This window comes from Cnephaeus nilssonii (genome assembly GCF_951640355.1).
Source record: "Cnephaeus nilssonii genome assembly, chromosome: 9".
Classification (NCBI taxonomy): Eukaryota; Metazoa; Chordata; class Mammalia; order Chiroptera; family Vespertilionidae; genus Cnephaeus; species Cnephaeus nilssonii.
In genome coordinates this window covers 9,010,804-9,038,685 of record NC_137080.1, presented here as the reverse complement: position 1 = coordinate 9,038,685, position 27,882 = coordinate 9,010,804, and the positions used below count along the sequence as shown (strand labels likewise).

Genomic DNA, 27,882 nt, shown 5'->3' with positions numbered 1-27,882 from the left:
TCAAGGACTCCAGGTAGTGAGCGGATGAAACCTGGACACAACCTATGTGTCCAGTAACTTCAAGCCTACATGACTATTCATTTTCAAAGGGATTCCAGAAATGGATCTGCTGGACAACCTGGCATTTTTGTGTAAATCCCAGTTTCTCCTCTGTGGAGAGCGGCTACAGCGTTTGGAAAGGTTCAAGCCTCCGACTAATGAGAGGGCACAGTCCTCTCGTGTTAAAGCCACGTGCAAGTCCCAGCTTGGAGGGCAAAGCCGTCCCAGCACAATTATAGCCAAAGGCTACAGCTGTAAGCTTGACCTTGTGGTCGGAACCTGTGGCCCCGCGTGGCTGAGTGATATGGGCTATGGGAGGTGCAGCAAGTAAACAAAGCTCGATCAGGTGCACCATAACTGAGCAGATTCAAAACCCGCGAGAACGTTGTAAGCACGCCCTTACTTTGCCTCGTGGGATCTGGCTATAAAACGGAGACTTGGGTTGCAGGGCGGGTGCTGTCTCTCTATCAGAAAGGGCAGCGTCCCACCCAGACCTAGCTTTATTTTCTTGTCTGTCTTTTCTAAATCCTTCACCGCCCCCCCCCCCCCCCTCAGTTTCACCCATGGCTGTGCTGGCTAGGCATACTCCTCTCCAAATTCCTTACCATCTCCAGCCTAGGTCACGGGAATTAGGAAAATGATCTGGGCCTAGCAGGAGTGGCTCGGTTGGTTGAGCGTTGTCCTGTGCACTGAAGTGTTGCAGGTTTGATTTCCGGTCAGAGCTCATGCCTGGGGTGTGGGTTCAGTCCCTGTTTGGGGCCCATACAGGAGGTAACGGATCAATGTTTCTCTCTCTCTCTCTCTCTGTCTCCCTCTCTAAACAAGTCCTTGGGTGAGGTGAGGGTTAGAAAAAAAGAAATAGAAAGAAACTGATCTGGGGTCTATTGTTATATATGAACGAGTTGAGTTTATCACCTGCTCTGAAGTGATAACAGGTTTAGGCTAAAGGGGCCAGGACTTGGGGATGGCATGGTGGTGAAGATAATGAAGAAAATAATTTTTTTTTTAAATGTCACATCTCACAAATCAAACCTATTTCTTTCACTGAGGATATTTTTTCATCGATTTTAGAGAAAGGGTGGGGGGGGGGAAGAAAGACATCAATGTGAGAGAGCAACATCTCACATATGCCCTAACCGGGTATCGAACCCGGAACCTTTTGGTGCTCGGGACGATGTTCCAACCGAGCCACTTGGCCGGGGGAAACCTATTTCTTGAGATAGAAATATAACTGGCATCCTTACAGTGCTCTCCTCTGGGATCTCATAACTGCGTATTTCCCATTGCTTGTTGACACTGAAATTTGTAACACCAGAGAAGTGTTACGTCTGACCTCTTAAGGGAAGCTTCACTACAACACTCGGATTTGGGGACGGGGATGGGGTGGAGTAACAGTTCCTAACTGGAGACTTGGGACCCAGTGTGTTATTTCCCTACCTCAGGATATTGGATACTAGAGCCTGGTAACCACCCTGTGCTTTTCAATTCTAACCGCGTAATTAAGGAGCACACAGGCAATGCTTCAGTTAGGCGAATTTAAATTTTAAAGCACACTGTGCTTGATCCTGCTTATCCCTGTTAGTCTTAGGAGCTCACCTAGTTCCTGGAAAAGCAGGTGGGGCTGCCTGTTTAACTTGAAACCTGAACGCAATTAAGGCTCTTTTAAAAGACGTGACCGAAATGATACTGAAGGGTGGGCCGGTGGGCTGAATCCAGGAATGAGATTAACCCTAACAAGGATTCAAACAGGTTAGCAGGGAAGTGAGGCTATCTATGCTATGCTAGCACCTCCCAAGGCAGTGCTGGGGTTGTGAGTTTTTGGTTATCACAGTGGCTAGGGTGTTACTAGAACTTGGTAAAATGTATATATTTTTATTGCCCTAGCTGGTTTGGCTCAGTGGATAGAACCTCGGCCTGTGGATCAAAGGGTCCCAAGTTCAATTCCGGTCAAGGGCATGTACCTTGGTTGCAGGCTCCTCCTCGGCCTTGGCCCATGTGCAGGAGGCAAATAATCAATGTGTTTCTCTCACAACGTATTTCTGTCTTTCCCTCTCTCTTCCACTCTAAAGATCAATGGAAAAATATCCTCAGGTGAGGATTAAAGAGAAAATAAAGAAGTATGTGTCTATCATTTAAAAAATACATATATTGATTTCAGAGAGGAAGGGAGGGGAGATAGGAACATCGATGAGAATCATTGATCTGCTGCCTCCTGCATGCCCCCTGCTGGGGGCCTAGGCAGGTGCTATGACTGGGAATCAAACCTTGACCTCCTGGTTCATAGACCAATGCTCAACCACTGAGCCACGCCGGCTGGGTGATGAGTGGAGGCCACAGATGTTTGTAATCCTGCAGGGACAAAGGATAGCCCCCCCCCGCCCCCCCCCCCTTTTTAAAGATTTCTTTGTATTTGAGTTTTAGAGAGAAGGGAGAGGAAAGCACGAGAAACATTGATATGAGAGCAAGACATCAATCGGCTACCTCCTGCACACCCCAAACTGGGGATCAAGCCTCAAACCCCAGCATATGCCCTCACCGGAAATCAAACCAGCAATCATTTGGCTCAAGGGACTGTTGTAGGCAGTTAGACGGACATGAGCAGAGCAAGGCTGATGGGCTAGGTCAGTGGTCGGCAAACTCATTAGTCAACAGAGCCAAATATCAACAGTACAACGATTGAAATTTCTTTTGAGAGCCAAATTTTTTAAACTTCTTCTAACACCACTTCTTCAAAATAGACTCGCCCAGGCCATGGTATTTTGTGGAAGAGCCACACCAAAGAGCCGAATGTGGCTCGAGAGCTGCAGTTTGCCAACCACGGGGCTAGGTAGGTCACCAGGTGGAAAGCCCCAGGTGCCTAGCATAGGACAATCAACTGTAGGGTGGGCTCTCGCCCCAGGGTGACTTTTCTCCCCTAGCATAGCCCTGGTCTTGCGGTTTGGATCCCTGGACCTTTCTGCCCAGAGATAACCTCTATGCCTCAGTTGGATTTCAGCTCCAGGCTCAGAAAAACAACAAAATGAGGCACAGCTGACCTCAGGACCAACTGCATTGGATCATGACTCCCTGCCCTGGTGCCTGTCAATCAGTCAGTGGGGACCACACCCTGAAAGGATACACCTGGAAAGCTGCTGAATATTCTATTAAGATCTTCCCCTGGGCCCGGCCTGCGTGGCTCAGTCCTAGAGCGTTGACCTATGAACCAGATCACGGTTTAATTCCTAGTCAGGACACATGCCCGGGTTGCTGGCTCGATTCCCAGTGTGGGGCGTGCAGAAGGCAGCCGATCAATGATCCTCTCTCATCATTGATGTTTCTCTCTCTCCTCCTTTCCTCTCTGAAACCAATGTATTAAAAACAATAACAACACAAACCCTTAGGACACGCCCTAGCCGGTTTTTTTCAGTGGTTATAACGAGTGTCAGCCCCGAGGACTGAAGGGTTTTGGGTTCGATTCCAGTCAAGAGCACATACCTCTTGGGTTGCAGGCTCAATCCTCTGCCCTAGCCCTGGTCAGGTGTCTCTCTCTCTCTCTCCCCATCCCTTCCACTCTCTCTAAAAATCCATGGGAAAATATCCTCGGGTGAGGATTAACAAAAAAATTAAAAATAAAACCCTTAGGAGGGAGGACCCAGTGCGCTCTTCCTCCTGGGAGCATGCTGGTACCTTCCCTCTCCCTCCCCCTGCCCTCTCCACCCCACCAGGCTCCTTCCCTGCCCCAGGCACTTTACTGTTAGCTTCCTCATTCCCAAGGGCCCTTCCTTTGCCTCGGTAATTTGTCTCCCTAAACTCATTTCTTCTAGAAATTACTTTTTCTACCTCTGTGATTTACCCAGTATATGTTCTCTTACAATTTGGGTCTTGGCTCTGAATTCTTTCCTAGCCGGAACCCAAGTTCCAAGATTGCTGAACCCAGGTTAGGTCTGACCCCACCGGTCAGACACCTGGTGCTGTCTCCCTCCTCCTGCCCCCCCCCCTCCCCGCAACAGGACAACACATAACTCAACCAACCGAGCCACACTGGCCAAGACAAGACAGGCCTTCTTAAGAAAGGATTTTCCATTTCTTTAAAAAAAATGTATTTTATTGATTTTAGAGAGGAAGGGAGAGGGAGAGAGAGAAACATCGATGGTGAGAATCACTGATCAGCTGCCTCCTGCATGTCTCACACTGGGAATCGAGTCCAAAACCCGGGCATATGCCCTCACTGGGAATCGAACCGTGGACTCCTGGTTCATAGGTCGATGCGCAACTACTGAGCCATGCCAGCCGGACCATGTTCTTTTGTACTAGTAGAGAGGAAACATCCACCTCATGCCCTCTGCATTTCCTTTCTCTCCTCCTGTCGCCAGTGCCTTCTCAGGTTTTGTGGCTTGCTAGCACATCCCCCAGAAATACTTAGAGGGGGCCCTGTGGGGTGGGGGCTTGGGTTGGAGGAAGCCAATCTGCAGTCTCTCCCTGGTCACCCCTGAGGCTCCCCAAACTGGGCATCGTTAAGGCTCCCTGTTCTCTCTGGCTGCTGCCTTCTATCTTTTGTCTGCTTGGGCGCATCTCTAACTAAAAAGGTGAAATAATTCTTTAGTTCATCTTTTTTCTGCTAACAAAAATATAAAGATACATTCGTTTTTATTTATTGATTTCAGAGAGGAAGGGAGAGGGGGAGAAACATCAATGATGAGAATCATTAATTGGCTGCCTCCTGCCTGGGGATCGAGCCCACAACCTGGGCATGTGCCCTTGACCAGAATTGAACCTGGGACCTTTCAGTCTGCAGGCCTATGCTCTAGCCACCGAGCCAAGCCAGCTCGGGCTACCTAAAGATTAATTTAAACAACTACTAAGGGGGGTTTCTGAGGCAGTGTGCTGGTAGCAGAAAGAGCCCTGGGCTCTGTAATTACCCTAAGTAGTTGTATGACCTTGGCCAATGACCTAACACCATTTTATCTCCTCCTCCAGACCTTACCTCTCTTATAGTAAGGCGGCCCATGTAGGTGGCCTCCTCAAAAACTATGTAGGGTGTTTTGTGACTTTTCTGTGCTCCCAGGTTAACAAGGGCATTTAGAATGAGAACAGGGCGATGCAGAATAAATCCCAGGGTCTCAGACACGCACTTTGTCTATGAGCTCACGCACCAATCTGTACACTGTACACATCTCGTTAAGGAGCCCCTTGCTTCAAATCAGGAAGCATGCTAGGAATGACTCCACTCCCTTTCAAGTCTTCCAAGACCCCGTCTTTAGGCTGCATCCTTCATCCCTTCAAGGCAGCCTGGGGGTGGTGTGGAGGGCGGTGAAAGATGCCCCAATTTCCCCTTTCATAGATATTCAGAGAATTAACTGGACACAAGACTCTCATTTAAGTTAGGAGATGTGAATATCGTTTTTTAAAAAAAGAAAATCATCCAGCCGGTGTGGCTCAGTGGTTGAGTGTCAACCTATGAACCAGGAGGTCACGGTTCGATTCCTAGGTTGTGGGCATGATCCCGTGTGGGTCGTTCGGGAGGCAGCCAATCGGTGATTCTCCCTCATTATTGATATTCCTGTCTCTCTCTCCCTTCTCCAAAATCAATGAAAATATATTAAAAAAGAAATCGGTGGAAACCACTCAATATTTCATAACCTAGGTCTACATAGCATGAACCTAGGCAAACACTCCTTGGCCTTTTCCTTCCTTGTAAAGGAAAGTTGGGTAACACCATCTCCAGACCCATTCCTGGTCAAACTTTGACTGTTCAGAGCATCTTCATATAGACTTGACTCATTTGAATCTCACACTAGGATGACACAATGCAGTTGTCCATGTCTTCATTTAACAAAAGTGGAAAATGCCATTCAGGAAACTGCCCAAAGTTCTACAGACAGACGAGGAGGAGGTGATAGAGCAACAAAGCTCTCCACTTCCCCTCCTTGCATCTCTTTGGGCTGACAAAGTAATACACAGATAGAATATGTACCCATTTAATTAAATGTTTATTCAATGAAAGTATGTATAAAAACTTACAAATCTTAGAACTCAACTATACATGAAATAGGATGATGGGATGGTCAGTTTTAACATATACGTACAGCATACCTATTGTTCTTCCCTCTCCCCTTCGGTCCTTATTTCTGGCTCCTGTTTTGTCCCAAGGAAAGACTAATAGACCAATTTTACTGTTCTCAGGCCAATAGAGGAAACTTCAGGTGTTAAAAAAAAATCGGAGACTAAATATCAAAGTCATGTTTTTTCCCCAAACAGTAATTAGGTTTTTTGGTCCTGATTTCTCTTTGCCATTTTTGATGTTCTCAATGAGTGTTGCCAGTAAGCTATTAGCATTAGTTTTAAAAACCCTTAAGGCTCCCACGTTCTGCTCACAGCTTCCCCCATAAGATCCTGCATCCTTTTTCCTGTAGTAGACACACTGATTTAAAAGCAGCAGGTCGGTGCTAAAACCAACTTACCACTGGCAACTGCTAGAACGGCATGTCAACTCTATTCAGAAAGCCCATCGACAGAATAGTACTTTCAATCTGATTTTTAAAACCAACACGTTTATCAAAAATGAAAATACAGTACTCCGTTGTTCAACTTTGAAAGAAGCCAGCAATTAGATAAGGCATGTGCATTAATTCACCTGTTTGTAGCAAGGATCACACGTTTTCTCTTACAAACACACAAACTCACAGCTTGTCATGTTTTATCCAAAAATTAAGATTGCCATCACATTATTACTTTTTTTCCTGTGTTTTGTTCAAGTAGGTTTCTTAACTAATGATTTTCCTTGACTGGACATAATCTCAAAGAATGCATTCTGAAATGAGACACCTGGAGGATGCATACTAAGAGTGTTCTCTTGGGTTTAAGGTTTTCCACACCGAGATTTTGCATAGTAAAGAGCCCAGCTGTGTCTCCGAGAAGCATGCTGTATTTCCTGACATTGTTTTTCTGAGAAGGAAGACACTACCCAGGGAAGGTCATAATTTTAGCTTACCAAATTGCATTCTGGTTGTTTGGTTTTGTTAAAATACCCTTCATTAGTTGCAAGCACGTATGCTTTTAAATAATCTAAGACTCAAAACCCATTTGAGTTTATAAGTACTACTGGCTATTATCTTTCCGATGTCCCCTGAATGAAAGCCAATGTTCCAGGTTTATAATGCACAGAGCCTTACGGAGGAGTGGGAGGAGGGGCTGGGGACACGGGCAAGGAGAGGGAAAGGGACCCGGGACCTCTCTGTATCATGCCATGGAGAACGACAGTTCTGAATCGGGAAAGGGAAGGAAGACCGTCTTTGTAAAAAATGACAGTTTAAAAAAGAAAAGTAACATTCAGTCCAACAACACCGTTTCCTGTTCCTTTTTAATGCTCGCTAACACGGGGTGGTCGGGTTCCGTGACTTCAGAGTCCCCACTGCCCAGGAGGATGGACCGCCCTTCGTCCAGGGCGAAGACGTCCGAGTTCTGGTTTTGGCAGGAGTGTTTGACAACCTCGTTGGGCGTCGAGAAGGTTTTGTCGCACAGGTTGCACTTGTAGGGCTTGTTAGTCTGTACCAGCATGTTGTCCATCTGGCTGCCCTCCTCGAACGTGCAGAGCTCCAGCGTCTGCTTGTCCACCATGGTGTAGGTGTCGATGCTCTGGTTGAGGCACACGTGCCGGGCGGCCTGGTTGGCCCTGCAGAAGCTCTTGTCGCAGGTGCTGCACTTGAAGGGCTTCCCCGTGTGAATGTACATGTGCTCCCGCCAGTGGCTCTTCTGGATGAATTTGCGTCCACAGATGGTGCACTCGTACTTGCGCCTCTTGACCTCCCTCTCCTGGTCCGCCTGCTCCAAGTTGTCAATGTCCGCGATGTCCGAGGGCGGCGGCGTCTCCGAGTGCGGCTGGCCGTCGATGATGGGGGAGTCGGAGATGTGCTGCAGCTCGCTGTCGCTGATCATCCCGGCCTCGGGCACCTCCATGGCGTCTTTCCCCAGGTCCGCGGCATTGCTGCAGAGAGACAGGGGCCCGCGGCCCTCCCCGGGCTGGCTGGCCGTGAAGGGCACCCCGGTGTGGATCTGCAGGTGCTCCCGCAGGCTGCTCCGGAGGGTGAAGCGCCGCCCGCACAGGTGGCAGGCGTAGTACTTGGGGAAGCTGCCATTCCGCTTCATGATGCTTGGCTTGACGTGGGCGATGGTGAGGGACGTGGGCTGCTCATCAGAGGAAGAGGCTTCCAGGTTGGTCTCCTCCCCGGCGGCGGGGGGAGGAACAGGAGTGGAAACGAGTTCTGGAGACAGGGAGGTCTGCAGGGGGTCCGAGGGAGTCATGTGCGTCCGGTTCACCTGGGGCAGATTTGAAGTCAACTGGGAGAGCTGTGTGGCTTCGGGCACCTGCTCCTGGCTCACCCTGGAGGTCTGGGGCCGGGGTTCTCGCCCAAGTTTCTCGGGCATCGGAGCAATCTTGGTGGCCTGCCTCAACTGATGGTCTGCGATCTGAATGCCATACAAGGAGGAGGCCAGCGGGAACACTTGGTCAGGGTGCGAGAAGGCTCCTTGGCTGGCCAGGCTGGCCTCCTGGATCAGAGGGTAAGCGTGCAGGAACTTGATCCCCTGCTCCAGGCGGACGGGGTCGATGAGCTGAGGCGCCATCTTCCCGGTGTACATCAGGTGTAAGAGGTAGCTGAAAATGTCGGGCTGGATGTCGGATGGCTTCAGACGGACACATTCACTGAAAGAAACAAACAAGCAAAAGGTCTGTCAGTCAATGCCAGTAACTGTCTCAAATGATAACATCAAGCCTGAGGAAAAAACAAGCACTTTTTAAAAAGGTGAATGAAACACGAACATTTCCCATTTCTTACTGTCATGAAATGGAATACTCAAGAAGATAATGGGAATCCATATAATTTAATGTTAATTAGATTAGGAACAGAGATAAATACAATAAATATATCTTAACGGACCGAGAAAGAAAAAGTTCATGTTAAACAAATGTGATACCCTAACTCAGATTTGAAGCAGTCTTTCTCCTAGTGATTTATGTCAAGTGTATCAAATCAAATTTGTGTTTTATGGAGAGGATCCCTCATTCCTATCAGTCTGAGTGTCCTGTGGCCCAGTAATGGTTAGGAACCAATGACCTGGCACATCCTTTGCTCAAAGTCTAGGATTCTGTATGGATCCAAGGTCATCCAGCGTTCAACAGGAGACCTTTTTAAAGTAAATCAAACAATCTACCTGATTTAAAAAATTTCTTCATTTGTAAAACGACATGGGGAGCTGGACTAGTAAGAACAAGTGGCTAAGAGCAAGACAACAAACGTGAGAGAAAAACAAAGCCTAATTCTGTCTGTGTCTGCAACTCTCTGATCTACGTCCAGCAAGACGGTGACGGAGTCGAAGGCCAGCCACGGCCCAGCTCTAGCGCAGCCGGGTCCCCTTCCCAGTGCTGCGAGACTGCACTCAAGGGTGGTTGCAGGGCCCTGGTCAGGGGAGCTCAGCTGGTTAGAACGTCGTTCTGATACTCCAAGGTTGCAGGTTCAATCCCTGGTCAGGGCACATGCAAGAAGCAACAAACGAATGCATAAATAAGTGGGACCACAAATCTCTCTCTTAAAAAAAAAGGTGGTTCCAGGACAACTCAGTTCCTTATCAAATGTCATCGTCGTCGTCATCATCATCATCGGAACTGCAGCTGGGCTTTCCGGCATTACTTCACATAATTGCCGTTAACTCTCATATTACAGATAAGGGACCCAGGCTCAAAGGAATGCATACCTTGCTCAGTATCAGACTTATTAAGTGGTAAAATTGGGAATTAAATCTGGGTCTAATTCCAAAGCCATGATACCAAGATTCCTTAGAGCATTAAAACAATCCTGTGTACAAACAAACAAACAAACAGACACAAAGAAACCAATCCTGTGTAGATGAGGCAGATGTGATCATTCCATTTTGACAGACATGGAACCTGAGGTTTCAAAAAGTTAAGTAATCTATGGGAGGGACCTATGGCAGATGTGGGATTGTTGATTTTCCAGCTCTTAGATTGTAGTTTGCATCACCCCTGAAAAGGCAGCCTGAGTCAAGCTGCAATAGTCAAGAGGTCCCCAAGAGCTCCTCCCGGACCATCAGCAGTGACAGTTCTACTGCATCATTAGAAATCAGGGAGATACAGCTCTACATGTTATGGGGCACGTGCTGCCAGCCACTGAGTGAACATACTCCATAGACAATGCATTTTCGGCTCCAAAGACACCTTCCTTAAATGCTTTTAGGTTTTATAGTCATTTTAAAAAATTTTGTGAATAATTTCCTTTTCTTCTAAATTTTTTTATTTTTCAATTACAGCTGACACACAATATTATATTAGTTGCAGGTGTACAATCCAGTGATTAGACATTACATAACTAAGTGGTCATCCCAATCTCACACCCATTGGACATCATACATAGCTATTAGAACATTACTGACTATATTCCCTATGCTGCACTTTACATGCCCATGACTATTCTGTAACTACCAATTGGTACTGCTTAATCCCCTCAACCTTTTTCACCCATTCCCCCAACCCCCTTCTACCTGGCAACCATCAAATGTTCTCTGTGCCTGTGCATGTTTCTGTTTTGATTGTTTGTTTTTCATATTCAATTGTTGATAGATATGTATTTATTGCCATTTTATTATTCATATTTTTAATCTTTTTTTTCTTCTTAAAGAAGACCCTTTAACATTTCATGTAATATTGGTTTGGTGTTGGTGAACTCCTTCAGCTTTTTCTTGTCTGGGAAGCTCTTTATCTGCCCTTCAATTCTAACTAACAGCCTTGCTGGGTAGATTAATCTTGGTTGTAGGTCCTTGTTTTTCATCACTTTGAATATTTCTTGCCACTCCCTTCTGGCCTTCGAAGTTTCTGCTGAAAAATCAGCTTACAGTCTTATGGGAACTCCTTGTAGGTAATGAACTTCTTTTCTCTTGCTGCTTTTAAGATTCTCTCGTTCTTTAACCTTTGGCAATTTAAGTATGATGTGTCCTGGTGTGGGCCTCTTTGGGTTCATTTTGTTTGGGACTCCCTGAACTTATGTGTCTTTTTCCTTCACCAGGTTAGGGAAGTATTCTGTCATTATTTTTTAAAATAGGTTTTCAATATTTTGCTCTTTCTCATCTCCTTCTGCACCTCCCATGATACAAATGTTGGTATACTTGAAGTTGTCCCAGAGGCTCCTTACACAACTCTTTTTTTTAAATTCTTTTTGTTTTTTGTTATTCTGATTGGGTGTTTTTTGCTTCCTTATATTCCAAATTGCTGATTTGATTCTTGACTTCATCTTCTTTATTGTTGATTCCCTGTAAATTATTCATTTCAGTTAGTGTATTCTTAATTTCTGACTGGTTCTGTTTTATGATTTCCGTATCCTTTTTTATGCTGTTGAAGTTCTCACTAAGTTCCTTGAGCATCCTTATAACTATTGATTTGAACTCTGTATGTTAGTTTGATTACCTCCAATTCATTTAATTATTTTTCTTGTTTTTTTCACACTTGGAACCTGTTTGTCTCCTCATTTTGGAAGCCTCCGTGTGTTTGTTTCTATGTATTAGGTAGAGCTGTTATGTCTCCCAGGCTTGGTAGAATGGCCGTATATAGTAGGTATTCTGTAAGGTCCAGTTGCATAGCCTCCTTGATCACCCAAGCTGGGCACTCAAGGTGGGCTCCCCACCCCTCTCGTGGGCTGTGCACACCCTCCTGTTGTAGTTGAGCCTTGATTGCTGTTGGCACGTCAATGGGAGGGATTTACTCCCCAGGCTGGTCAGCTGCAAGGACTGGCTGCTACCACCAACCACCGTAGAGGATCAGCTGTGCAGGAGGAGACCACCCCACAGAGCAGGACTTACTTCAGCAGGGCTCTGGTGCCCGCTGAGTCTGCCCCTTGAGGGTGTCACTGTGGAAGTAGTTGGGTGGAGATGCTTCAACGTGGTCTGAAGCTGTCCACTGGGTGCCCTGGCTGTGGGGCTTCCCAGGAGGTGCAGGCCAAGGTCAGCTGCTGCCTGTGTTCTGCCCAGAGCCTCCCAGCATGAGCTACAAAGAGATCTGCAGATGGCTACTGGGCTTGGAGGCGCCAGGAGAGGCCAAACTGCGAACCAAAGTCAGCTGCTGCTAGTGCCAGGCCTGGGCCACTCAGGAGGTACGGGCACACTGAGGCCAAATTCTGCTTATTTGAGATTTTAGGCACATCTGAAGCCTAAGGCAAGAGAAGCCACTGTGTGGAAAAACACTGGAAACGGTGTGAGTGGACAGCAAAGTTGGGTAGGGCAGGGTCTCAGAGAATCACCAGGGCAGGGCTAACAGCCTTAGCCAGGTTAAGGGAGACTCAGACATGGTGCCCACCTGCCGGCTCCTGGGGGAAGGGCTCAGAAAAGGAACCATAGCTCTGCCAGCACTGCCCCCTGGGAGCACGCAGCCCTCCGGCTCTCACCCTGACCCCCATGTGTCTCTGGAGCCTTTCGAGCTGCTGCCCAGCACTGGAGCCCAGAATGAGTCCCAGTAAGTCCGTGCACGGGCCCCTTAAGAGGAACGCCCGAGACTCCAGCAGCCTCTGTCTCCGTCAGCCTCAATTCCGGCTGGTTTTTACAGCCAGGGGTTCTGGGGACTTCTCTTCCTGGCAGGAACCCTGGGCTGGGAGGCCTGGTGTGGGGCTGGAACCCCTTGCTCCACAGGGGAGAGCTCTGTAGCTGAGATATCCAGCCACACACGAGTGTGGGACCAGCCAGGTCCTTGTCTCTGCCCTTCCTACCAGCCTCGATGTGGCTTTAAATCCTTAGTTATAGGAGTTCTATTCAGCTAGATTTCAGGTGGTTCTAAATGATGGTTGTTCTGTAGTTTAGTCGTAGTTTTGATGTGGTTGAGGAAGGATATAAGTACCGCATTTACCTATGCTGTCATCTTGACCAGATATTAACAGTATACTCAGCTCTTCTAAATTAAATTTTTATTCTATTAAAAAAAGAGGAAAAATGACTTTAATTGGAATTTGGGACAGAGAAGATTTGAATAATTATCGTATTACTGTATTGATTATGTTTCAAGATGAATGCATACAAATAATCATTATGAGAAACATCTGACTACAAAGTGTGGAAGCCAAAGAATAAAGAATAAGCATAACAACTAGCATCCTTTGAGAGTATAAAGGGGAAGAGTTACATGACTATTAAAAAAAAAAAGATATACAGATCTTTCATAGCTTTACTTGGCCTCTTTTTATAATCCTTTTAAATTATTTACAGTCCTTTCAATAGGAACGAAGATACAGGTGGCCTTCCCATTAAGCACAGGTGAGTGCCAGCCACTCTGCGTGCACTGTAACATATTTGGATGCCCTTGGAAGCTCAGCATTCGGAATCAGGCTTCAGAGAGTGTGGTGACAAATACTTGCCTAATGTAAACAGTCAACCCTAACCTGAAGACATAACCAGGGGGGGATCCTTCCAGGGCCAGGCAGGGAATCCTTCCAGGGCTGGCGCATTGGGAAACCACAGGCCCTTAGGGGTAAAAATCAGCCCCAGATGTTGGGCACCTCCTGTTCTGCCCAGACAGAACATTCCTCCAGGCGGAAGGAGGGCTTAGAGTTAGTGATCGCTCTACCTCCCCAGGAAAGAAAAGCAGGGGACAAAATCCGAAGCTGAGACTGATTTTCAGCATCCATGAGAGGTACCAAGCAGAGGCCCTTTTAATAAAAGCTTTGTTGTAAGTTCCGTAATTTCCCCTCATTTGTTATTGTGTAGGTTTCCTCTGTCTCCAGTCTGTGAATGGGGGAGACTGGACTGTACACATCTCAAATTTTAAAGAACTATCAGAGACGACACATTTTTCACTCTGCTCAAGAGTGTTTAGTAACAATGCGAGTCTCTGATGGCAAAGGAGAGATGGGGCTGAGGAGACCCCAGTCTATATACTTCAGCCAGTTCTGGGGCCAAGAGTTGGTGAGAAACCACCAGGACTGGGAAGGGAGGTCCCTGGGGGTTACTGCCAGGGCCCAGGGCCCAGGGCGGTTTCCAGATACAAACTTATCTTGGTTTCTTCATTATAATTTTCCCCCCTTAAAGCAGAATCACATATAGACACACAGACACATAAAGAAGTTGTTTTGAGAAGGTCCAGCCACCTTTATCCTTGACTGCGTTCCCTCCCAGCACCTACCACTCGGCTCGCTAAGGGCCACGGTGGTCATTCCAAGTCCTCTGGGAAGAACACAGCCCTCTACAATACCATTTCACCAAGTGGCTGGTTGGCACATGTCTGTCTGACAGAACACTTTCATGTAGGAAAAACATAGTTTTAGCACAGCTACCAGCCTTCCGTATAAACTTTCACAGTCATTTAAAATTTCATTTTTTCCTTCACATTCTAGTATCTTAAGATGGGCTTAAAGAAGTTTGAGAAGAAAGAATGTCAAATGTTAGACACTGTCAGAAACTGTACTTATTAGCAAGGCGTGTCTCCTTTGAGAGCTGCAAGCCTGCAGTCCTACATGATTTAAAGCCACTTCCAGTAGCGTTCACAGGACAGAGACACCTAGCGGTAACTACGGACAAAACACTCTCTAAGCCGGGGGTGGGGAACGTCTGGCCCTGCCAAGGCATTAGGGGTGAGTTACTGACATGTTTGACCAACTATAGCAGGCTAATTTTTAAGTTGATAATTCTTTATGGCCCGAGATGATGTTACAAATATCCAAATGGCCCTCGGCAGAAAAAAGGTTCCCCACCCCTGCCAAGGGAAAAAAACGATGCTCTCAGACTCTCTCTCTTAAGCAGCCACGCAGCAGTTCTTAGTGGCTTGAGAAAAAGGGACTGGTTTTCACCCAGTATTTGCCTTGTTCCAACGAGGTGGGCAAGGCCGCTGTGCGGCAGCCCACATGGCACGTGCCCCCTCTGGTGCAGTAACACACACGATAGCTTACACTCGGGATTTCTATTGGCACAGATACCACATTCCCTTGTTGGAAAGTCCTTTACTGACTGCCAACGCTTAAGGTAAGTTTCTTGCATCTATTTAAAACTCGTGACATTGTATTCTTCTACTCCCCCAGAATAAAGATAGGTGTAATTCGTTGTGTTGGGACTTCTAAGTACACGTTGGCGCGGGGTCAGTAAGTGAAGCAAGTCTCTGACAGTCAAGTACAAGGGAGCATCCTTAGAGTCACAGGTAAAACATCAAGTGCTATTATGTACAAATACCTAAACTACACACTCCAAAGTTAAAGATTTGTAAACCCAGCCTCTGCCCCCACGAATCATACACATGAGGAGGGGAGGCAAGTACCCAAACAGCGAAGGGACGATGGATAGATCTTACAAAAGGGCCCAGAGCTTTGATGTGAGAGAGAAAGACAGCTTTTGATCCTTTGGGTTCACTAGGTTAGGGGAGGGGTGCTGGAGAGGTGAACTGGGAGTGGGGGGTGGGCAGAATACGGCCAGCGCAGTGTGGTTCAGGTGAAGGGTGGGGTATCCCACTAGGGTGCAGTTGGAAATGAGGTGGGAAGGAGGTCAGGTTTCAAGCCGGTGGGACTTTGAAAGCCAGAATGTGTTATTTTGGTATGCAGTGGGTACCCTCTAGGTTTCCAATCACAGCAAGTGGATTTCTGGTCAAAGGCACACTACACTGAAAGCAATGTTCAGGAATATTGAGCTGACACTAACGTGGAGATGATTAGTAAATGGAAGTGAAGAGGGGAAGGGAAGGACTACAATGAAAGGTATTCTGAAGAAACCCTGATTGGGAACTAAGATTTTAATTATGGGTTTCTCAAAGATAAAAAATGGGGAAACCAAGAGGGACCTCGGGCGAGGCTTAATTGCGTTTTAGATATGCTAAATGACATAAAAGGAGGAAATACAGTTGTAACTGCCTGGCAGGCAGCCTGGGGCCTTGGGAAATAAAGATCAAGGTCAGAGCTGGAAACTGGTTTTGGGCGGAGGTGAGATCCAGGAGACCAGTGAGCACCCAAGAGAATTGCACACAGAAAGGAAGGAAGAGCCCCAGACCAACACTCACCCCAACTCACAGAGGGCAGAAAGCAGGGGCTCAGAGCGACCAAATGCAGAGGAAGAAACTGAGGCGGGAAGAAGACAGCAGCAAGGGCTGCAGAGGACAAGGACCACAGAGACAGGAGGGGGCAGAGGTTCGGAGGAAGAGGTGACCTTTGAGGATGATTTCAGTGGAGCGACGTGGCAGAAACCACAGGGCCCACGGGTAGGAAGCGTGTGGGCTGAGGCCCGTACAAGAGGCCGTAGATCACCCTGGAGCACTTCCGCAGTCACGGAGCAGAGCGGCATCGTTACTCAGGCAGACGGCGTGTCAGGAAGCACTGACCCTTCCACACCGGGGGCTTAAACGTGTAAAATCACAAGCACAGAATAAAATCTAAGGGATGGGATCTGGGGGCTTGAGGTCAGGAGGAAGAGCCTTTTCCTTAAACACCGAGGGGCCCTCTTCCCCAAGACAGAAGAGATGGGATGAAAAAACACAAGGAGACGTACTGAGCTTGAGACGTTTTAAGAGAGAAAAGGAGCAAACTGGGGGAGTGAATGCCATCAAGCTTCTCATTAGAGAAGGAGACGAGGATAAATCCTGGAAGCTGGGAGCTGAGCCGGATTAGGGAGGAGCAGATTGATGAGGTCAGGCAGCAGCCGGCTTCCTAACGGGGTCTGGACCGTGCAGGTGACACTGGGGAGGGTCCCTGGAGGGGCTGCTTGGGGCTCAAAGGCCCGTGATTCCCAAGTGCTACTGGAAGGATGGGTTTAGAAGAAAAGGGCTTAGGAAATCAGTTGTAACCAAGAAGGGTGAGGGGGAAAGTGAGGTCACGAGGAAACCGGGAGCCCGGGAGCCCAGGGACAGGGAGACCCGTGGTCCCGCTGAGGGCCAAGAGCAGGTTCAGCGGGACAGAGGGCCGCGAAGGTCAGTCTGCAGTCATTCGATTATCACAACCACGTTAGTTACCTGGTCTGATGGACAAACAACATCTTAAAGTAATTGGAGAATGAAGCAAGAACTGATTTGTGTGCCTTGAAGTACACATCGCCGATGGCAACCGTGCAGTCACACAGGAAACCAAACTCTCGCTGAGCGTTTAACTGTTGCAGGAGAATAAGTCCATGGTTGGCCAAATCCATTTTTTTAAAAATCTGCAAAGCAAACAATTTTTTTTAAGAAAGATGATTCACAAACAAGTATGTGCCCTTACAGTCACCAATAGTAATGATCACAGGTCACATGCCAGGCACTGCTGAGAACGTTCCCTAAATCCACTCATTTAGTGTCCCAGCAGCCCTTGGAGTAGCTGTCAAAACTCCCACTCAGAGGACGGCACTGTTGGGGATTCGGGGATTGCGGGATTTGCCCAAGTTTACAAAGGCAGTTTAAGAGGAGGAGCCAGGAAATTAAGTCTGCCCTCCGGACAGCAAGCGTTCCCAGGTCATTTAGTCTTTTAGTTTAGGATTCCAAATGCAAATTTTAATGATCAGATCTCCTTAGAGATAAATTAAGGTGCTGGGTGGGCCACAGCAGGGCGGGGTGAAGATCGCACTAAGTTTGGGCAGTTTTCCAGCCGCGGTGGGGAGTAAGGAAGCGGGGTGGGTGCTCACCCTTCTTTTTGTGGAGGAGGAAATGGGCTTCGAGGTGTAGGCCATGGAGCTAGAAGGCAGGAGAGCCGATATTTAAATCTGAGTGTTCTGACGCCAGATTTTAAGATCTTCATTCCTCACAGGGCGCCCTAGCAATGAATCCATGCACAGCAGAACGGACTCTAGAGGAGCTGGTTCGTCAAAGCTGAGGCCGGCTCCTCCTCACAGTCCAGCGGCATTTATAAAGCCCATGACACATAGATGAGCATTATGTTTAACAGAATACCTAATGCTAGAGAGATTCTTTCTCCGATTGGACCAAGGGAAGGATGTCCGCTTTCACTATTCAACATAGTCCTGGACGCTCTGGAGAGTGCAACAAAGCAGGAAAGGAACGAAAAGGCATTCAGACAGGAAAAGGAAAACAAACTCTCTATTTGCAGGTGACATGTTGTTACTTAAAAAATCCCAAGGAATGTACCAAAACTCCTAGGACTAATAACTGAGTTTGGCAATGCCACAGGATACCATCAAATAAACATAAAAATCAACTAATTCTACATGCTAACAACTTTGAACTTGTGGACCCTGAAATTAGAAATATTCCATTTACAATCACTAAAAAAAAAAAAAATACAACACATAAATCTAATAACGTAAGTCTTGTTTGTTGAGAACTAGACGATGCTCATGAAAAAAATTTAAAAAGATCTAAATAAATGGAGAGACATACTGTATTTACAGTTAGGTAGACTCAACATAGTAAAAATATCAGTGTTTTCCCAAAGTGATATATAGATTTGATACAAATTTTATTTTAAAAATATATTTTTATTGATTTCAGAGAGGAAGGGAGAGGGAGAGAGAGCTAGAAACATCAATGATGAGAGCGAATCATTGATCGGCTGCCTCCTGCATGCCCCAACTAGGGATCGAGCCTGCAACCTGGGCATTCGCCCTTGACCAGAATGGAACCGGGAACCCTTCAGTCCACAGACTGACTCTCTATCCACTTAGCTTAGCCAAACTGGCTAGGGCTTGATACAATTCTTATCAAAATCCAAGTAAGATTTTTTCTGAAGACTGATTGGTTTTATTAAGTGATTCATGAATTAAGCAGCACCTCCATTCAGCAATTAGAGATGCTCTCCAAGTAAGTTTTTTGCAGACACAGACAGTAATCTAAAACGCATAGGTAAAGGCAAAGGAACTAGTATAGCTACGACGATTTTTAAAAAAGTAATAAAGTGGGAGTGTTGTAGGCAGCAGGAACAGCACCAGGTGTCTGACCCTTGAGTTCAGCAACCTCGGTACTTGGGTTCTGGCTAGGAAAAAATTCAGAGCCAAGACCCAACTGTAAGAGAACATTTATTTGGTAAATTACAGAGGTAGAAGTAATTCCTAGAAGACATGGGCTTAGAAAACAAGTTGTAGAGGTAAAGGAAGGGCCCTCGGAACTTGGGAGTGAGGAACTAACAGTAATGTGCCTGGGGCAGGGAGGGAGAGGGGGGAGAGAGAGAGGAAGGGAGAGCACCCTGGGTCCTCTTCACAAGGTTTTAAGGGTGGAGATGGTAGGGGAGGTCCCAGGGGAAGATCTTAATAGAATATTCAGCAGCTCTCCAGGTGTGTCCTTTCAGGGTTGTGGTCACTGACTGGTTGGCGGCACCAGGGCAGGGGGTCATTATCCAGTGCAGCCGGTCATGAGGCTGGTTTTGTTGCTTACTGGGCCTGCAGCTGAAACACAACTTGAGGCATAGATGTTATCTCTAGGTAGGAAAGGTCAGGGGCCCAAACTGCAGGACCAGTGGTTCACTAGGGGAGAAAAGTCACCCCACGGTTGATTGTCCGTTGCTAGGCACCTTGGGGCTTTCCACCCTGGTGACCTTCTCTACCCGGCCCATCATCCTTGCTCTGCTCAGGATTCCACAGGAGCAATCAGTGTATTTCATTCCACGATGTATTATATAAGCAACAGTACTCAAGACGGTGTGGTATCGGTGGAGGGATAAACACACAGATCAGCCGAAACCAGTTTGGCTCAGTGGATAGAGCGTCGGCCTGCGGACTGAACGGTCCCGGGTTCGATTCCGGTCAAGGGCATGTACCTTGGTTGCGGGCACATCCCCAGTAGGGGGTGTGAAGGAGGCAGCTGATGGATGTTTCTAACTCTCTATCTCTCTCCCTTCCTCTCTGTAAAAAATCAATAAAATATATTAAAAAAAAACAAAACACACAGATCAGTGGATCAGAAAAGAGAACTCAGAAGTAGACCCACACAAAGATGCACAATTGATTGTTTATAAAGGCACAAAAGCAATTCCATGGAGGAAGAATGGAAGAATGATCTTTTCAACAAATGGTCCTGAATCAGCTGAACTTCCATAGGCAAAAGGGGGAGACAGGAGAGAAAGAAGCTTGACCTAAGAGTAACCTTATATAAAAATTAACTCAAAGTGGTGTGGCTGGTGTAGATCAGCTGTTGGGCACTGACCCAGGAACCAAGAGGTCACCGGTCAGGGCACATACCCAGTTTGCAGGCTAGATCCCATGTGGGGGGCCTGCAGGAGGCAGCCGATCAATATTTCTCATTGATGTTTCTCTCTATCCTTTTCCCTTCCTCTCTCTAAAAAAACAATAAAAACATATTTTAAAAAGCCCTAGCCAGTTTGGCTCAGTGGATAGAGCATTGGCCTGTGGACCGAAGGGTTCCAGGTTTAATTCTGGTCAAGGGCACGTTGCAGGCTCAGTGCCCAGGGGGAGGCGTGCAGGAGGCAGCCCATGAATGATTGATGAATGATTCTCTCTCATCATTGATGTTCTCTCTCTCTCTCTCTCTCTCTGAAATCAATAAAAATATATTTTAAAAGAATTTTAAAAACATATTAAAAATAATTTAACTCAAAGTGGATCAAAGACTCACATTTAAGACACCAAAGTATAGCTTTTGAAAAAGAAAAAAGGGAGAAAACCTTAGAGATCTATGGTTAGAGACAGGATTTTTATACTTGTCATCAAAAATAGAATCCATAAAAGGAGAAATTGATAAATTAGACTTTATTAAAATTAAAAACTTTCATTCTGAGAAAATCCCTGTTAAGAAAATTAAAAAACAAAACAAAACAAAGCTAAAGACCAGGAGGAAAAATTTGAAAACCTTTGCAAACTAGCCCTTTGATAAAGAACTAGTCTCAAAAATATATAAAGAATTCTTAAAACTCAACAGTAAAAAACCAATTGAGTTAGAAAATGGGCAATAGATTTAAAGAGATCTTGCACCAAAGAGGATGTACAGAAGGCAAATAAACACAAGAGAAGACGTTAAACACATTAGCAATCCAGAAAGCAAATTAAAACCACATGAGACTTCACTACATACCTATCAGGATGGCCAAAATACAAAACAATGATAGCACTAAGTGCTGGCAAGGATGCTGATAAACGATTGCTCAAACACTGCTGGTGGGAATGTAAAGCCCTGCAGACACTCTGGAGGGCAGTTAGCAGTTCCTAAAAAACTAAATATGTAAACACCAACTCCCCAGCAGTTACACTCATGGACATTTATTCCAGAGAAGTGAAGACTTTCGTTCACAAAAAACCCACATGGATATACACAGCAGCTTTCTTCTTAATAGATAAAAACCAGAAACAATTCAGATGTCTTTTGATGGGTGAATAAAGTATGGTATGCCCATATAACAAAAACTATTCAGCCATAAGGAGAAATGAAGTACAGATACACACAACGATGAGTGGAAAAGCCAATCCCAATAGGTTATATACTGAACAATTCCACTTATATAACATTCTTGAAAATTACAGTAATGAAGAACAGATTGGTAGCAGAGGGGTGAGGGGAGCAGGAGGGAACTGGGTTCTGATCTAGAAGGGCAACAGGAGGGATCCCCATGGTGACAGAGATGTTCTGTAGCTCAGCTGTGTCAATGCCAACATCCTGGCTGTGATACCATACTACAGTTTTGCAAGATGTTTCCATTAGTGGAAAAAATGGTAAAGGGCATATGGCGTTCCACTATCATTTCTTGCAATTGCATATGAATCTATAGTTATCACAAAATAAAAAATTTAATTTATAAAAAAGCCCAACTCATAAAAATTAGCCAGATTAAAAAAAAAAATAGATAACTTCAGAATTATGGAAGCTACTCTGGAGAACGCATTACCAAAAAACTTTAAAAAATATATATATATTTTATTTCAGAGAGGAAGGGAGAGGGAGAAAGAGATAGTAACACCAATGATGAGAGAGAATCATTGATTGGCTGCCTTCTGCATGCCCCACCCACACTGGGAATCGAGCCCCCAATCTGGGCATTGAGCCTGGGCATGTGCCTTGACCGGGAATTGAACTGTGACATCCTGGTTCATAGGCTGATGCTCAACCACTGAGCCACAGCAATTCTGACTCAATAGGTTAACTCCCCACTCTCCTTCCTGTGCTAGGGATGAGCTGAGAGATTCAGAAACTAGCAAGTGAGCCCTAAAATAAATGAATCAAACGAAATAATACTTTAAGAGACGGATCAGATCACAAAGCAAGACTCCAGGATGTCGAGTTTCGTGTTTTCTACCAAGAACTGGATCCACATCGCAGTCATTTGAGTATAAAGACCTAGATTGTAGTCTCACTGACGTGCGGACATGGATGGTATGGGTGAGGAACTCGGCTCCCCAGTGTTTTCTGTGTATGTCAGAGAAGGTGAGAGCACTCCGATAAGGAAGGGGAGACAGAAAAGGCACGGGGCTCCTGATGACGGCAGAGACGGTGCCAGGTGACCTGGATTACAAAGAACCACCAATCTAACCTAACCGCCACCAGGATATAACTTTAGAAGTTTGTCTTCAAGGCTGTGCCCTGAAAAGTGCCAGAACACCTCCTTCTCCATCTTACTAACCTGCTTTTCTCTACAAAAAAAGTGTGTCTTCAGAGAGCAAACTGTGATGAGCTGCTTCGTCACGTGCTCTGGCTCTAATCAAGCTGATCCACGTTTAGGCAGCTTCAGGCCCACGGACAGGAGCTCCCACTGCGAACACACAGCTACCATTCCCTCCGTGTTAGGAGAGAGCGCTGTTCTTTACGGGGTGTTTACTGTTAACCACCCATTTCCTTGTGCTATTCATTTAATTTCGCATGAACTTATTTGAGCTTTCTGAGGTATTGCTACCCACATTTTATAAATGAGGAAATAGGCGTAGAGTGGTTAGGTAGCTTGCTCAAGATTATAGAATCCATAAGTGCAAATGGTCCATTTGATGTGTCAAGGCATACAACTGCAAACGTGTTTGTTTAAAATTAATGAGCAATAGTCTTGTGATTGCTGCTTTTAAGTATATGCATTTGTTATAAGAGATTCAAATATTATGGACACTTAAAATGTGGGAGCTATCTATCCACCCCCACCATTTCCCCAAACTCTGGCGAACACCGGGCATAACTTTCGATGTTTCTCTCTGTCTTTCCCTCTCTCTTCTACTCTCCCTAAAAATCAATGGAAAAATATCGAGTGAAGATTAACAAAAAACACACAAAACAAAATAAAACAATAAACTAGGTTGCTTTTTTTTCTTGTAGATCTTTAAAATTCTCTGCATACAAGGAAAATGAGCCCTTTGTCACAGCTTTTACCAATATTTTTCTCTTCTGATTTTGTTTTATAGAGATTTTTGACATATATACTTTTGTTTTAATGGCATCAAACTTATCAGTATTTTGTAGAATTTTCAGGTTTTGTATTAACAAATATATATCATCTCCTTGGACACAGCAAAATGTATGGCTCCCTCTCATCCCCTGAACTAACGTAAGTATTTTATTCAGACCATAAGCATGAAGCCATGATTAAACTGTGAAATGTTTCTTTTCTAAGGGAGTCTACTAGTTATTTTAGTGTTTCAATTTTGGAACCTCTAGAATAGGAAACACACTGACATGCCTTTCAAACACAGAGGGAAGAACACGTGTACAGGAGTCTCAGAAGTGAGACAAATGAAAGGAGGAAAAAAGAAAAGAACAGTCATATGTTCACAATTCACATGGGGAAAAAATCCCACACAGATCAATTTTTAAAAATCTTATTTGAGACATTAAAAAGTCTTTCTCAGGAAGAAAAAAAACAACCCTAGGCCCTTACATTTGTGAATATCCTGAGATAAAGGGATGAGAGGCAGGAGGGAGCAGAAGTGGGAGGAGGGAGGGGAGACAGGGAGGGGGGGGGAACGGGACCAGGCCTGGATTCTAGCTGAAGTGCATCGCGGTCAACTCCCACCCCGCCCTGCCCAGCCCAGCTGACAGTACTGCCCTTTTCTAACCCTTCTTTCCTCATCACGGCCCCTTCGTAATCGTTCCCAAGTGGCTGTGCTTGCAGGAAGAATGCTGCGTAGGCTGAGGATGCAGCATCTAACCGGGTCCGCCCTGCTCAAGGCTGCCCCCACCTTGTGGAAATGAATGTCTATTCTCCCACCTCCATCAACTGCTCAGCCAACCACGTCAGCCCCCTGCACTGAAATGGCTCACAAGGTCACCCAGCGTGTTCCCAGCCCCAGGGACTCCCCTCGGCGGCACTAACACCCTGCCTCCGGCACCACAAATACTCTGTCCTGGCTTCCTGGCCGCGGTGCCCGTTTGGTCTCACCTCTGGCTATTCTATTTTAATCTCCATCAACGATTCCTCTTGTGCGACGCTCCCCTCCTTTGGTCCGGAGCCCATTTCTCATTCTGCAGGCTCTTTAGTGATCTGATCCACCTCCACTTGGCTGTCCCACAGGAACCCTACATTCAATCTGGGTAAAACAACCCAAATCCTCCCCCCTTCCTCCCACCCCCTTTTCTCCAAAAGGCCTGTAAAAGCCATAGACACAAACCTGGTCCTTCTGTTCCCCCAGCTCAGTGCCTGGCGCCATCACCCACCCCTTGACCAAGCCAGGAATCTCAGTTCAGCCTCCAGGCCTCCACTTCCCCCAGCCCTCACATCGGCCAGTCACCCACGTCCCACCTGAGCCCCACCTCCCCGCTCATCTCCTGTTTCCAGCTCTAGCGCCCCTCTGATCCATCCACAAGGATCTTCCCAGGGGTCAGATACGATGCTTCTATCCTGCTTAAAACCCTCCTGTGACTCCCTACTGCCTCTGGGAGAAACCCACATTCCTCAGCACAGCTCGCCCAGCCCCCATGACCCGGCCCTGCTGACTCCGCACAGACTTCAGTGTGGATCTAATCTGACGGCTTCCAGACCTGGGATTTCAGACCTTCTAAAAACCACACAACCAACCGCGAAACTGCGGCTCCAACAGTCTGTGGCTACATCTTTGTTTTGCAAGAAAAGATATACATGCTTGGCAGGGATGGGGGATTTTTATTTTATTTTTAAAATGTATTTCTATTGATTTCAGAGAGGAAGGGAGAGGGGGAGATGGAAACATCTATGATGAGAGAGAATCATTGATTGGCTGCTCGTGCACACCCCACACTGGGGAAATGAGTCCACAACCTGGGCATGTGCCCTGACTGGGAATCAAACAGTGACCTCGTGGTTCATAGGTCGACGCTCAACCACTGAGCCACGCCAGCTGGGCAGGGAGATTTTTAAAAATATAAATAGGTAGAAAGGACATAATGTCAGAATATCTTTCTAAAGAAAGGGCAAGTTTGGCACTAGATTTAATATATGAAAAAAAATTTTTTTCACACGAAGACATCACAACCTAAGATTTTACTGTATGACATCAAGTTGTGCCTGATTGCTTTCTTGATAGAAGATTGTCTGCTTGGTGACCTTTACGAAGGGATCATTTAGAGTCCCAATTTGTTCTGAAGTCCAGGTATTATCAAAAATCTAGTTTCACCCTGGCTGGCTAGCTCTGTTGGTTAGAGTGTTGTTCCGATGCACCGAGCTTTCTGGTTCAATCCCGATCAGGGCACATGCAAGAAGCAACCAATGAATGCATAAATAAGTGGAACAACACATCCATGTCTCTCTCTCTCTTTCTTTCAAGTCAATAAAGAAAAAAAATACAGTTTCATGCAAGTATGTTAATAATAGTCACACAACGATGTTATTTCACTCACTTTGGCAATTCCGGATGAACTGAGAAGATGAAGAAGGGCAATTTTCTTTGCCCAGAAGGCTTTGAATGCCCAGGAAATTGCTGGGTCCTAACAGTCTGCACCACTCACTGCGGAGGCCTCGCTCTCAGTGCTGGGCAGCTCAGCGGCCTGATTTCCACAGACGGCGGAGAGGAGCCTGCTTGAACAGGGCCTTAGGCCCTCGTGCAGGACGCACACTGCCACCTGCCCCCCCTCCCCCAGCTCTCCTTGTTCTCTGCAGAAATGTCCTGATCCTCAGATAAGGAGGCTCTATCTGCCCCTGGGCATCTGTGAACAAGCCAGTTTACACGTGTCTGCCTGATGCTGCCGGAAAGCCAGCACTAAGCCTTAGTTATCATTTATTACTTTGTCCATGTGCACAGCAAATGGTCGGGTGTTCAGTATTTGTTAAATAAATTAATAACTATCTGTTTGGAGCAGAGAGTGTTGAGTCCCAGTCATGGCTTGGCCTTGACTAGCTGGGTGATTTGGGGTAAATGTTCAATTTCTATTGATCTTAGATTAACCTAAATAATTCTCATCAATTTACTGTGCACTACATTTTGGAAAAATATTTCAATTTTAAAATGTCACTTCATGTTAACAATTAAGTTCTGAATAGTGTTTTAGAGTTACGATAATCCTTTACACATAACAGTTAATCCTCAAAGCCATGGTAAATCATTTTCTTACTATTCATTACTAATTATAATAACTTCAGCATTAATTAAAAAATGACCACTTATGTGCCAAGGGTCAGTTATCCTCTTTCCAGAAGAAGATTTAGACTTAGAGAAGTGAAGTACCTTGCCCACATGCAGGGCTAACTCTTTAAGAAGCAGATTTGGGGACTGGCCAGCTATTTAGTGAGAGCTTTCTAAGGTGCCAGGCACAGAGGATGCAATGATACACAGAATACAGAGTTCCAGGGTGTCATCAAATAAGTATGCACATTTATAATAGCCAACTCTGATAAGAGCTATCAAAGAAAAATGTAAGTAAATATGAGGTCATAAACTGGGGTCTAATTTGGGGTTTAGGGAAGGCTTTTGTTTTTTTAATATTTTTAAATTGATTTCAGAGAGGGAGAGGTAGAGAGAGGTAGAAACAACAATAATGAGAGAGAATCATTGATTGGCTGCCTCTTGCACGCCCCCCACCCCCTACTGGGGATCGAGCCCATAACCTGGGCATGTGCCCTGGACCGGAATCGAACCTGGGTCTGCAGGCCAACGCTCTAGCCACTGAGCCAAACCAGCTAGGGCTAGGGAAGGCTTTTGTAAGGAAATGCCAGTTAAACGGATAAAGAATGAGAAGAGTTAACTGATCAAAATAGAGTATTCCAGGCAGAGGGATCAGCATTTGCAAAGGCTCTAAGATAGGAGGGAGCAAGATGCAATTGAGGAGTGGAAAGGAGGTCAAAGAGGCTTTAGGGCAAAGAGCCAGACAGAGAAGGATGAGGCAAGATGAGGCTGGAGACGCGGGTTGTTAAGGATTTTGGTTCCCATCTTAAAGGCGGTAAGAAGCCACTGCAGGGGATTTCCAGCAGGGTGACATCATCAGACGTCTGCAATTGCAAAGCTAACTAAGTTGGGGTGGTGGAGGTGATAAAGAGGTGGGCGAGGGGAGACATGGTAGAAGTGGTCGAGAAAGGAGATGACAGACTGGGTGGTGGTGATGAAGACAAAGGGCGAGGGGGAGAGGCTAGTTGGAAGATAAAAAAATGAAAGGACTGGCTGATGGATTCGATGGAGGAGGATGGGGAGGATCTAGGTGTCCAAGATTACCCCTAGGTTTCTAACCTGTGTAACTGGATAGATCGTGGGGCTCTCTGCCAGGAGAGGGAACCTGGGCAAAAACCCCATTTGGTGGGGAAGATCATGAAGTGAGGTGTAGACAGGTTGGGGTTGAGATGCTTTACAGACACCCAAGGAGAGCTGTGCAGTACATCTACATGTTTGCTGTAAAGGTCTGGAGCTGTGAAGTCTTGACTATGATTTATGTCTGAGAGTCTTGGGAGAAGCCAGATATGTCTGACTCCAGAAGTCACATCCTTAAATCACTATATGATAGTTCAGAGAAGTAAAAACTGTAAAAAAAACAGGAGTTCATTGAACCGTGGTCTTGTGTGTGTAAATTTCATGCTTTTCCCACTACACTGCCTT

The 27,882-nt window shown here is 46.1% G+C and overlaps 1 protein-coding gene across 3 annotated transcripts in view; it reads right to left on the bottom strand.

The window, feature by feature from the left end:
* Positions 1-1,078: 1,078 nt before the first annotated feature.
* The window catches only part of ZBTB2 (zinc finger and BTB domain containing 2), a 34,195-nt gene continuing 7,391 nt past the window's right edge, over positions 1,079-27,882 (bottom strand). For 2 of the 3 annotated variants that reach the window (XM_079781399.1, XM_079781401.1), the window contains exons 2-3: positions 16,991-17,175; positions 1,079-8,719 (exon numbers count right to left, since the gene is read on the bottom strand). In XM_079781399.1, coding sequence (XP_079637525.1) covers positions 7,348-8,719; positions 16,991-17,163 — 1,545 coding nt within the window. In that variant the 5' untranslated portion in view covers positions 17,164-17,175 and the 3' untranslated portion in view covers positions 1,079-7,347. Of the gene's footprint in view, positions 8,720-16,990; positions 17,176-17,634; positions 17,980-24,495; positions 24,520-27,882 lie in introns of those variants that run through there. The other variant, XM_079781400.1, reaches the window with a different exon arrangement.